The sequence below is a fragment of the Necator americanus genome, chromosome III (genome assembly GCF_031761385.1).
Source record: "Necator americanus strain Aroian chromosome III, whole genome shotgun sequence".
NCBI lineage: Eukaryota > Metazoa > Nematoda > Chromadorea > Rhabditida > Ancylostomatidae > Necator > Necator americanus.
Genome location: NC_087373.1, coordinates 13,864,012 through 13,876,903, shown reverse-complemented (window position 1 = coordinate 13,876,903; position 12,892 = coordinate 13,864,012). Strand labels below are relative to the sequence as shown.

At 40.3% G+C, this 12,892-nt stretch overlaps 1 protein-coding gene across 3 annotated transcripts in view; it reads right to left on the bottom strand.

Moving 5' to 3' along the window:
- RB195_009519 (uncharacterized protein) overlaps positions 1 to 12,892 on the bottom strand; it is a gene marked incomplete at both ends in the record, with an annotated part of 55,413 nt that overhangs the window by 10,841 nt on the left and 31,680 nt on the right. For all 3 annotated transcript variants that reach the window (XM_064190100.1, XM_064190101.1, XM_064190102.1), the window contains 27 exons: positions 531 to 657; positions 914 to 1,049; positions 1,159 to 1,280; positions 1,337 to 1,464; positions 1,762 to 1,911; positions 1,994 to 2,085; positions 2,346 to 2,507; positions 2,570 to 2,727; positions 3,571 to 3,645; positions 4,151 to 4,270; positions 4,340 to 4,427; positions 5,280 to 5,347; positions 5,503 to 5,639; positions 5,698 to 5,853; positions 6,469 to 6,549; positions 6,605 to 6,706; positions 7,097 to 7,193; positions 7,250 to 7,405; positions 7,467 to 7,562; positions 7,644 to 7,760; positions 7,821 to 7,900; positions 8,605 to 8,779; positions 8,838 to 8,915; positions 9,116 to 9,326; positions 11,030 to 11,189; positions 11,244 to 11,368; positions 11,810 to 11,896. In XM_064190100.1, coding sequence (XP_064047683.1) covers positions 531 to 657; positions 914 to 1,049; positions 1,159 to 1,280; positions 1,337 to 1,464; positions 1,762 to 1,911; positions 1,994 to 2,085; positions 2,346 to 2,507; positions 2,570 to 2,727; positions 3,571 to 3,645; positions 4,151 to 4,270; positions 4,340 to 4,427; positions 5,280 to 5,347; positions 5,503 to 5,639; positions 5,698 to 5,853; positions 6,469 to 6,549; positions 6,605 to 6,706; positions 7,097 to 7,193; positions 7,250 to 7,405; positions 7,467 to 7,562; positions 7,644 to 7,760; positions 7,821 to 7,900; positions 8,605 to 8,779; positions 8,838 to 8,915; positions 9,116 to 9,326; positions 11,030 to 11,189; positions 11,244 to 11,368; positions 11,810 to 11,896 — 3,284 coding nt within the window. The remainder of the gene's footprint in view (positions 1 to 530; positions 658 to 913; positions 1,050 to 1,158; positions 1,281 to 1,336; positions 1,465 to 1,761; positions 1,912 to 1,993; positions 2,086 to 2,345; positions 2,508 to 2,569; positions 2,728 to 3,570; positions 3,646 to 4,150; positions 4,271 to 4,339; positions 4,428 to 5,279; positions 5,348 to 5,502; positions 5,640 to 5,697; positions 5,854 to 6,468; positions 6,550 to 6,604; positions 6,707 to 7,096; positions 7,194 to 7,249; positions 7,406 to 7,466; positions 7,563 to 7,643; positions 7,761 to 7,820; positions 7,901 to 8,604; positions 8,780 to 8,837; positions 8,916 to 9,115; positions 9,327 to 11,029; positions 11,190 to 11,243; positions 11,369 to 11,809; positions 11,897 to 12,892) is intronic.

Genomic DNA, 12,892 nt, shown 5'->3' with positions numbered 1-12,892 from the left:
AGAGGTCGTCGACAGGACTCAGAACTCCTTTGGAGTCTCAGCTTGAGGACCCAAACCCAAGCGAATGGCTCGAGCGTGTGGCGCCAGAGCGACTAATGCAGGAAGAGTTGGCCACGACGCAAAGCGGCGCAACTGCACCCGGAGCGGTTGGGCCGCATCAGACAGACATAAAAGTGAGACCGTTATCTTGTGTTTAGTGAAGAGAGTGAAGGAACAAAACGTTCCGCTATCGTTACCTTCAGGTTATGGTGAAACTACATAACCTCTACAATATTTTATTAATGCTACTGTTAACACTACTACTATATTATAAATCAAAATTTTTATCTTACATTGCTATTAGCATTATCGTCGGCACTATGTATTATTTTATAACTATTATTTTTATAACTAGTATTGGTATTAGAACTATAAGTAACATTAGTATCACTAACATAAGTATTATGAGTATGATTATTACCATTACTATCATTGCTTATTATTATTTTTGAAGCATTTTACCAAAAACACAAAATAGCAACCTTACTCACCATACAAGTTCCCTTCTCCGTCGTAGGCAAGACCCTTGGGAAAAAATAGTTGCGCGTCCACTGCAGGTCCACCGTCACCGCATGCGTCTGCGGCAGAAGAGCACACCGTTCCATCACCAGCGAGTACCTGTATTCATGAGTTTTGCTGATTCAACTTGGTCTTTGGGCAACTATTTTTGATTTCGTTAGTAATGAACCGAAAAGTTCGATTAATAGTGGAATGAGCGTTCTCTACGGATGCGACTACAGAATAAAGGAATAAAGTAAACTACAAAATAAAGGGAATCCGCTCTAACTTCAAACTAACTATTTTCGTTATTGTGCGATGATATAGCAGTAGTATTCATCGTTATGGTTCTATCTAATATAAAATGGCAACCTACCTCATGATTAGCCGCTGGATCCAGTGGTGAATAATTTGATACCCTCCAAATCTGTTTATGTAATGGTAGTGATATGGCTAATGATCCATCCACCGGACTCACAGTCAAATAGTACGGGTATGATGTGTCGGGAAGACTAGAATTACAGTATTTAAAAATCAACTAAAAATTAATCAAAAAACTAGCTAACTGGTTAACTAAATTAATTAATTAGAAATTAAAGTTTGAATAACTAAACTGCTCACCTCAGCGACAATACTGTTGAAATTTGTCCATCAAGGCTCACTCTTCTGATCAAATTGTGATCACCAATAAATACGCTACCATCCAAACCGTGCGCTAACGTTGAAGGACGAAAAAGGGATGCCTGTAAAAATCCATACAGTGGCCAATAGTGGAGAAATTTTGTAAATTAAGTCTCACATCGGCTGCTTGACCGTTGCAATTTTGACACTCCAATGGACGACGTTTGTTTGACCCGACAAAAAGTTCCAACATTGGCACAGAATTTGATATGAATCGTCGACCACCGTTGCCCATTTCAAGCACGCCTAAACTTCCAAGTAATGTGTCATTAAAGGTTTAGAGAAAAACGAGTGGTGGGAGGGGATCACATAAATTGATGTCTTAATTTTCATACGTTTGCTCTACGACCTCGGTAGTAACTGTTTTTCCTCTCCTTCAAAGTTCAAATATCTATGTAAACTCATTTTGCATTAATTGTTAAACAGAAGAAAACAGTACGAGTTATTATCGAAGGAAGGATGCAGATGAATGAGCCAATCTGGGCATTCTTAACTCGACGTTTTTTTTAAACGCAAACCACCCGAAGTCTATTAGCAACTTACTATTAACAGCATCCAAATGATGATGGATGTCAACACTCCACGCCCCACCCTCGAGGCGTCGTGCTCTCGCGCCTTCCATAAAGATGCGTCGTTTGATCCACGCTATTTCAGTAGGTCGACTGCATCCTCGATACTCATAGCCAACTCTCACTAGATCGATAATTAATTACGGAAAGAAAACAGGAGAAATTTGAAAATTTCGACAATATTTGCTGTCCCTTCGATAACCAACCATTTGCAGGAACCATTCCATGGTCACTTTGTCTGTAGATGTTCTGTCTATCCCACGACCATATAAACGTCAAATTTTCACGTGGTGCCAACCTGTAAAATTAGAAAAATGGTGAAGAGGTTAATAGATATAAAATTTTTGTTGTTTCTAACTGAGCACAGCACACTTGCACACACCAAGGATACAGAAAGTATTGAACGGATTTTTTTTACTTCTTTTATTCCCAAAAATAATGTAATGTATTAATGTATTTCCGTGTTCTATTGTTCTGATGAGCATAGAGAGTGAACCTTAACCGACAAACAAAACAAGCAAAAAATAAATAAATCCCAAATTAAACAAATTCACATACTTTTTCTCAAATGTTCTACCAGCGATATCAATCGAAATGTGCACCAGTCGAAGATCGGGATCAATTTTCTCAGGCAACAAGCCCATGACGAGTACTGATTCGGAAGCTGAGACTCTGGATGAGTCGTATACAAGTCGGACCGATGACCCAGGGAGTGGTAAGCTAAAAATACATAGTTGAAAAGAGTTAAGATGAAAAATAAACTTATATTTTATGCCACTCACCTCTGTACCACACTCCTCGTATCAGCAACTAATACCGTTGCCACGCTTCGTGTCGATGGGATCCCTTCGGTAGACACGGCCCAATCTGGCCGAAGTATTGGCGAAGGCAGGACTCTGTTCGCGATGGCACACTCTGGTCGTGCATGCAGCTCCCGCACCTGAACATAGGGGATCAACTGATGGAAAATGGGGTCGTTGAACACCTAAGCTCTATGAGGTACCTTCTCGAAGTTACGGGTAACTGACGAATATAGCCCATAACACTCTCAACAATAAGTTTCTTTAACACAGATCACATCTGCATATAAATCGCAACTCCGATACGAAAACAAAACTCCGGAAAATCAGGCACATATTAAGCTACATGTGAGATGCCAACCCCCACTAGATCCCCTCTACACAACCTCGCGATTGTAACATCTGATAATCTCGTCATCCGACCTTAATCCCCATATCGCTCCTTTCTGGCGGTAAATCGCTGGACGATCCCTGTTTCCGGTCGCCATACAGTATCCTAACCAGTGATTTTCTAGAGATCCTTGCGGACAAACTACCAGCTGGATGGGCGGTTGGTGTTTGATCCTCGGTAATTATTTGAAAAAGGAGACACCGAATGAAGGAGCTCGATCTACCTGCGCAGGTGTCCATTCATTATTTACACCCGGCAGTTCAATTCTTACATTGACTGGCGAAGTAAACAAAGGAGTTTAAATAGAAAGTCTGTAAGCCGAATCACCATTGTCTCGCAAATACTTAATGTTACGATACAAGGGGGCCTAAGGATAAAATTAATCTGTTCTGAAAAGCGACGAATTTCAACACATGAAGTTCTATGTACTGTCCAACAACACGAATAGGGCACATAAGGCCGAATCAACAAGTGATATAACTACGAAAACTATGAACAGCCGAAAATGCACAAAAAAATGGATATAATGAGTTTTGCTACACGTTAAAACTTATATTGCGCTGAATTTTACTAGTAATTTAATATCAATTACCTCATCCCTGGCCATTTTGATCGGATCCACGACAACAATTTCGTTTGGAGGAACGTACACACTTCGTTTTATGCGCTGGAAAAGATAATTAAGAGTCATAATAACCGATAAACAAACGTATAGTGGGAATTATTCGTCAAAGTTTTCTGTACTCAAGTTGGTCTCGATTTATTTCTCTATTATTTCTATTATTTCGGGCGACTGTCAGCTTTTCAACGAACTTTTTGTTGAAAACCAGCGGAGTTCACGGAATTTTTGGAAAACTAGCATCCCTTAAAATAATTTCCAAAAGCTCATATCTACCTTCAGAACCGATTTCCCCGAATAATTAATGCTGATGAATGTAAAAAGCGTTTCATGTTTCCTGAGCGAGGATTAGAAAGAAAATCCTTTGGAGGATTATTGAAAAGAATCCTTAGAGGCTTAGAGTGGAAAATAGTCCTGTGCAACTATTTCACTTTTTACTACTTTCTAGAAGTATTTTTTTGCTGCAAGCCAGATCTATGAAGCACCGAGGAATCAGTAAACAGTGAAATATATTCCTCACTTTCGAAAATCCTTGAGAAAATGCACGACCCACCTGGAATGGACTTCGCAAAAACTGCAGATTTACCGTACGACCACCATTCACGAGTAGATCGAACTCGCCATCGACACGTGTGAGCGTGAAACCATACAAAGGGTTTACGGTATCCGAAACCTAAATCCGATATTAGTTGGTTTCGGTGCTCAAAATTTAGATTCAGTATGAATTGATGCTATAACATACCCTCACACCAGGTAAAGCTACCGTACTTGTGCTCTCACTCGTAGCCCCACCATTCCATACAACTCGGCCACGGATCACCGACACCATGCTAAATTCTTTTAAAAGTATTCAAATGTTGTCCTTACAAAACAAACAAACAAAAAGAACAAAAGCGTTCTCTTCCATCTCCTTACCACCCGCAACCCCCTAATCAACCTCGTGTCCTATAATTCCACGGTGCCGGCACCTCATTTCTGACCATAGTCCGAGTCATGCAAATTCACGACAACATTCTAATCTGATCATCGGCCTCACACAACATTCGCGTAACGACCTTACGCACCGCAATGAGGCTAAAGAATCGCAGCACTGGCGTTTTTCTAGAACGATGAAAGAGGAGCCACAAACTTTTCTCCAGCTGAAATTACAATGGAAGATCGTCGACAAAAAATATAAACTCATAAGCATCCATTTGCTGGAGACCTGCTTGAAAAGTGGCCGTTTCACTTTAAACATCGCTGCTTTGTTCGTAATCGTGCTTCCGTGGCGCAATAGGCAGCGCGTTCGGCTGTTAACCGAAAGGTTGGTGGTTCGAGCCCACCCGGGAGCGAAACCTTTTGCACTTTCTCAGGATCACATATTCCCGAAACTAATCGTTGCATTTTTTAATTACACCAAAGCAGGCACCATTAAAAGATATTTTGTAGTTCCTAAACCTGTCAAATTTGCTGCACCACATTATTTGCATAAGTTTCTAATGTTTTTTTTTCCTCCTGAGATTTCTGCAATTCGAGAACGAATGAACCCTCTTTTTCTCCTACATTTCCAATGAACCGCTATCATTGGAACAAATTCCAATAAAGCCCGGTAAAATTCATTGAATGCTAGGCTATGAGCTCTGCAGCGACCCAAGGCGATAGCACTAATAACCACACAAGAAGAAAACCAAAATTCCGCTCACCTTTCATTAAACTGCGAATGATCAGAGTAGCTCTGTACAGAGTCATTTTTGATGATGAATGATACTCGCTAAAAAGAAAATAAAGCTAACGAAAACAGAAGAAAGAAGTAATAAGCAATGCCGACTGGATGACTCCATGACTCTAATTCCATGAACGAGTAAGTGAAAGAACAGCACATGGATTCACAAAATAATCTAGAGGTGAACGTATATTCAGTCTCACTTGAAAGAAATTCGCATTCTGTACTGCTGGTAGCCTCAGTAGCACATCCACAGGTGCTGGTACTGCAGCACAAACTGCTTCCCTCGAACATTCGGTTGATGAGCAACATTCCGGATCATCACAGTCGATGAGGCCATCTTAAATACAAAAATATTCACATTGCATCAGTCACTAGAAACGCTCAACTATGCTTACCATTGTCATTGTCCAAACCATCCCGACAATCGGTCTCTATCGGTACTGCACAATCATTTCCAGTATAAGATGGTTGGCAAACACATCTCCAGCCTTCCGCAAGCCCTTGGCTATACCGACATTCACCATGACCGGAGCAGGACAGAGGGCAACCATCTGAAATAGAGTAACCTTTAATGCGCTCTATGGCAAAAATCCCTGAACATAATGTGAACCCCTCTTCTGATCTTCACAAAGGTCATAAAGTTGACGCTCTCACATGTTCCCGCAATAAAACCACGCAGTTTTTCGGCACATTGAAAAGGTGTCGTTTTTGCGACGTGAACGCAATGAGGCACAACAAAATCGGCCTACACGGTGGCTTTAGAGAACAAAGGAAACAGAGAGTAAAACAAAAAAGAAAAGAGAGTTTTCTATGGAACTCGCAAAAATAAAGCGTTGCGCCGTAGCAGAAACGAAAATGCTCATGTCAAACTTATAGTGCACAAGAACGGAAAACAGAATTTCCTTCTCTTATCTTCCACTTTTGAGGCAATCAGCACAAGTGCAAGATCCGTTCAGTCTTATGCTATAGAAATACTATTAACATCAATTTACTCCCTTTACTTTTTTTTTGCGGATGAGCGGTCAAATGACTCAAAGATCCTCATGAACAACAGAGGATTACTTTTTCTCAATTTTTCTTCATACCGGAAATCTTGAAAATTTATATGGAGAGCAACTCAATCAAGACTTATAGGGATTCATTGGGATTAGAAAAAATCAGCTTACCCACGAAACAGTTTTCTCCATTCCAACCTTTATCGCAAGCGCAAGTACCATTTTTTAAACACTTTCCATGCTCAAGACAGCCTAAATCAAGCATTTTGTTGCTGAATGCGGTACGAAATCCTCCGAACATCCTTACCGATTGCGCATTCTGCTTCGTCGCAGAGATCACCGCTCCAGCCTGTTTCACATACACAGAGTCCACTCATGCATGCACCATGCAGACAAGGCGGACATACTTCTGGAATAAATCATGGCAGCGTGAATGAAAAACTTTAGCTAACTTTAAAACTCTTGCCAGGGACCAAATAAAATGAACAATAATAGTGAAAATAGAAAGTGCCCTCAAAGAATCTGACGGAAAATACGCCACAGTTTTGAAATCACTGGGAATCTTCATCGCTATCAAAACGGTGCTTGGAATCATGTTAACCTCCTCATTCCGTAATAAAACAATAAATTTGCCCATGGACGAGACCAAACGGAAATAGGAATAATTTCTCATCGGATTTCATACTATGGATTTTTCCTATTTTTTCAAGTATCAAGTAGGGAAATATCACGAGCCTACAAATATATCGTTCAATATCAAGAGGTTCGGAGAAAATTCAACAATATTTGAAGTAAGCACCTCTTTCACAATCCACACCTTCCCATCCTTGATCGCATCTGCATACACCAGCCACAAATTTACCACGATTACTGCAGTTTGGTGGCGGTCGAACGATCTGAAAATTCGATAATTGATCGATTTCAATGGTTCTATTCGATAAAGGCAACCCACCTTGCTAGGCTCCGGTAGCTTCTGTCGATCAAGCTCTCGACTGACTTGACGTGGTTTCTCCGTTGCCGAAGTGGCTGGTATCAGTTCAACAACGGGGACCAGTGCAGCAACTACGGTAGGAGCACGTTCCACCAGTTGAGTAGGTTCAATCACAGGCTAAAGAAAAAGTACATAGACCACCATCACATATTTTCTGTACAAGACCTAAAATCCATACCACGGAACAGTCTGCTCCTCGCCAGCCATCTGTGCAATAACATCGACCGTTCACACAAACACCTCGATCTGAGCATGTCGGATGAGGACAGGCGCGCTGTAATTTTGCAGAATTATTAATACTAACATATCATTCCAATCAGAGGATTGAATTGAATCCATACTCAACGTCTCTTACCAGTTCGCAACCGTCTCCTGTCCAACCTCTCTCACAATGGCATATACCCTCGTCACCACATCGTCCATGTCCGCTACAGTCCGCTATTTCACACCAGTGCGCGTGCACATCACATTCCTAAACCATTTCAGTTGACTAAAATTACAGTAGAGCAAAGATTTTTCCAAAAATACCCACTTTTCCTTTGAATCCCGCCTTACAGACACATGCTCCACCGGAGAATACGCCATTACCGCTGCATACCACCGGGCAGACAGCTAAAAAAGCAATTACCCAATCATTCGTTTGCCTGGAAAGTGACATAAAATATTTGCTTTAAAGAACTTGTTCGTCTGTTTTATGAATTAGGAAGACGCATAAAAATATAAGGAAGTGGAGATATGAAGCAATTCAGTAAGTGGAATTGACCGTCTCGTTAATTTTTCAAGATTTAAGTTACAGGACCTACAAAACTTGTTCGGCTGCCCTCGATCTACTCAAAGGAAAACATTTAAAAACTGCTTCTGTGCGGCAATTTGCAAAACGTAGGTTCAAACAAAAAAATAGTCAAGAACTAAAAAAAGGATAATTAATGTCCCACAAAAAAGGTGAGAAAGAACGATATGTGCAGAAAAATCCTCAAAAACAACCCACACCCTTCGATTGCTCTCTAAAAGCTGCACGTTCTTAAAAGAACTGTGCTTATGTAACTCTTCCGTGAAAAGAAAAGAAAGCGAGTAGAAAACCCCAGTAATCGATTCCGTTCCAAATTTAAATATCGGACAAGTCCTCAAGTCATTAAAAAAAACATCTGAAGCGAGTGCACCCAGAAAGACTAATAATATGCTCCAGAAATGAACCGAAGCTATAATTTCTGTAAATGAAATCAAATCAACGAAATAAAGGAAGCCGTAGACAGATTTTCTACCAGAAATGCGAAGAAAGAACGAACAAAATAGAAAATTCTCCTGAAGAAACTCACGTTCTTCGCAAGCTTCTCCAGTGAATCCTGGAGCACATCTACATCTTCCTCCTTGGAGACATTCACCATGACCATTGCAATCAGCTTCACACCGTACCGTAATCGGATTGGCACCGTCTACAGAAGATTCTGTCGGCGCAGCAACTGTATACGCCAGTAGGCTGATGGGTTCAACCTGCAAATAGTGGATGGAGTCAACAACAATAAATCCTGGTCGATGAATATTTTATTACCCTATTTCTCTCGTTGATCAAACTCAAATACCACCTCCCATCTACTAAGAAGTGCTCAAAAACTGCGTAGCGTGGTGCCTGAAAGTGATACCCATATCCAAGACTTTAGTACATATCCAATCAAAAATATGGAGCGTGGTTGAAGCACACACAAAAAACACAACACACGAAGTTGTAAAAGGGGCTTCAAGGAAATCCCAAAAAGCACAAATTTCGAGAATAACATTAGAAAACATTAGTTTACGGCTGCATTCACTTCAGAATAAATTTCTACTCACAATCATTTCTTGTATCTGTCGTTTATGTCTGGCCGTTTCAACGCTATGACTCGGTGCAGGTGGCGCTAATCGGTCAGCTCGGAGAGGATGGTAGAAATCGTGAAGAGACAGTGACGGTACAACGGCATGCCGTCCCAGAAGTACCATTTGAGCTCCGGCGCCAACAGTCACATTGAATGCAACACGTCCAGCACGAGCGATGAATAACTCTCTAAAATTCTTTAGTATCTATGGAGATCATAACGTTAGCAGTCACATTTTAATATCCAGCTATGAGTCTGTGCGCTCTACGTTGTGATTTTCTTTCTTTTTCAGAAGCATCAAATTAATCAATTTCAAGTATATAACTAAAATATCCCGGAACCAGGTAGTGAAAAAGCGATCGGTCCCAGGAAATCATTACGGTACTTGAGTCATCTTTGAGTTGTGTATTTGCCAGTTTTCAGCCATCAATTAAATGGCAGTTTCCCCAAAACAATGAACACTATATAGTTCCAACGAAATTCATATTTCCTCGCACCCCGAACTGGCGAAAAAAACTGGTCATCGAGTAGATTGGCTTGCGGCCAATTTGCACAAAACCCCCGGAAAGCGTGGACTCATGCAGTCTTTGTCCGAACTCGTCGCACTTCCTTTGATGAGTTCTACACAACGCCACATTTAGGCACGCTACACATTTTACGATGGCAGTTGAAAGGTCTGTACTGATTATAGAAGGGGAATAAAGACATGAACAAAATATAATAATAATAGAATAGTAATATTACAAAATACGAAATTTTATTGCTTCAAGCCAATGGAAGTAAAAAGAAAAACGTTCACAGGTTTGTAACAACACACTTGCCCTCGTAGTCAAAACGCTACATCACAATGTCATTCACTCCGCTCAGGATTAACGGTCCAATATCCGTCTCCGCCGTCTCAGCAATTCATATGAAGAGGAAACGGTGGTTTAAGACAAAATTGCAGTCTTTCATATTAAATTCGATCGTTGTGCACTTTTTTTTAAAAGAAATACTCAAATGCGGCTGATACGTTTGGTAATGCAAAGTGCATTGAAAATTAATTTAATGCAGTGTGGATGCCGCGGGGAACACTGCGCAACTTCTTTCTCATCGAGTACATTATCATTATTATGCGGTTTTTCGTTTAAATCCAAGCTTCGTGGAAGACTCGTTCACTTATTAAATTTCTATCTTCAATTTCTATCTCCAGGGAACAATATCGTAAAAAAAAAGGTTGCAATTACTCGTCAGATCATTTTTTTTTCACCTCTAACCACCAGAAAAAGCCTGCTATTCGTCTCAATGACCTACGGACTTCTCGACAAATGTAATACGCATCTTGGCGACCAGCGAAGTTTTGAATAGATCTCATTTGGAATTCTATACGGATGACAAACAAACACCAGCTCGTCTCGTCAACTACTACTGCTACCAGTACACAATCAACAATACGCGCGAATCATAAGGATATGGATGCAAAGGATGGTTAGTCGGCTAAAAATAGACAGAATTACTTATTCTTTACGCAAAATTTACTAAATTCTACAAATGTTGCTCGGGAAATATGAAAATTGGGTGTTTTCCTTTTCTCTTCGTGCTCTGATGGTGTATGTGAATAAATTATTCAATTAAATAAAATGATATCTCTTAAATTGCATGCGAATCTAACAGAAAAGTGTTTTCTGTTAGATTCGTATGTAATTTTCCTATGTAATTTTAATTTTCAAAACCTAGATCGGACTTACGAAGGTAGGTGGGATCAACTCCGCCCACTGCATTATTATAAATTCGCTCAAATTGGAGTAATTAGGATCAAGTTTGCGATTATTACCCAATTTATTTCACGCTAGCAGATCAGAAATAATTATGACATCTGAAGTATCGATTGATCTAGGTGAATAAGACTTACGTGTTCGTCATATGCTGCGGTAATATATCGGCTTCTACACGTTGACCTAAACTAATCACAGAAGGCAGTGGTCTTAACGATGTTTCATCGATCGATATTCGATTGTCTGTTGTCGATGATACTGGAGTTGATTGCGAGTAGACATAGGAGGGACTCCGCACTGGAAAATCGATATATCGACTTCTGAGTGATTGTTTCTGTTAGTGTGACTCACATAATAACAAGATAATAATAATCAGTGCTATAAGTAGAGCTGCTGCTAGAAACAATGAACATATTGACGGTCGCTTCGAAGAATACGACGGTTTCATGTCGGGAACGTTCTTTTTGGGTGTTCTTCTGAAAAATCAACAAATCAGAGCTTGAACAGACAGATTGTTAACACGGAAATACTGACTAATAAAACAATGTTATCACTATACAGCCACTGACTAAAAATGATGTTATTTGTTCCCCAAAATATTCGTCTAAATCGTGAAATTTGTTAAAGGCATCACCCCACGAGTCTGGGGTACTGCGGGTTTCAGGTGGATTATGCCTACACGGAGTCGTAGCCTATGGAGAGAAGGGTGATTCCGTCCATTTCTTCCTAATTGCCGTAAAAAACGGCCAGGAAGATACTTCCTAAAGCGTTCCGGCGCGCTATTTTCTACAATGAGTTTGATTGGAGCGCGCCAGCCTTGTGCACGTGCCGCATCTTCCGCGCCGTTTTACGGGCAGATTCGTGGGGTGATGCCTTTAAGTTCAACAAACCCCACCCGAAGCAAAATCGATCCATACCTTTTAGTGGGCTGCTGTACTATTGAAGCTGTTGTAGGGTACTTAATTAATGCTGTAGTTGGATCCGATGCTCTAACGGTACGGCATCTGAATGGAAAAACGAAATGTTGCAACAAACTATGGTCCTCATCAAGAACTTTACAATATTAGTTGATGGTAAGGAAGGAGGAAACACTATCTTTCATGGAAAATAATCAAAGAAATGAGAATGCAACTGATGCATATTCTGAGGTTACGTAGCAACCTCTAAATTTTGAAAACTGTAATAGGTGAAGAATCTCCTAGGTCATAATTTTGCATTGATGAAATCTATAGAGATAGTGGGAAGAAAATTACACTACCAAAGAAGAGTAGAAATAAGCCTATAACAAAGTCAAATAATTAAGTTCAAAGTGCATATTGGGAGACTAATAACAAGTACAGTTGAAAGCAAAAATTGGAAAATGGATAACAGTATTAAGAGGTTGGGCTTGAGAGCAACTTAGGATCAAGTAAAGCTTGCGAAAATTTAAAATTTTTCGTAAATAACTTTTCATAATTTTTTTTTTACAAAAATTTATATTTTTGCACCTCTGCTGCAGTAGTTCCCCTCCATTACTGTTGCTCATGTATTTTTCAAACAACGTTCATTGATGAACAAGTATATCCCACCCAAAAATCAAATAAAATGAGAAGTAGTGTGGCAACTAAGAAGTGGAATACAGGACTGTTGTAGCACAACAATGGCTATTTGCCGTTTTTTATTGCAGCTATGTTGCGAAAATTTCCATAAAAATGAGAAATACATTTCATCGAAATGACATGCAGGAGAAAGCAATCAGACAAGTCAACCGGTCAACGTTCACTGACTCAGTGTCCACTACGCGTGTGCCTTTCTCGCGCAGTCAAAAGAGACCCGTAATTAGCGCGTTTGGCGGGTGGACAGCAGCTAAGTGGATCCGCTGCTAGCAGTGCGGGGCTTAGCGTGACGAATGCGCGAGTGTGATGTGATTATAACCAGGTGAATGAAGCGAATATGATCAACCCATGGCGGAAATAATAAGAACGCTTTTATCCCATTACTTCGCCCCTTACCGAGGTCAT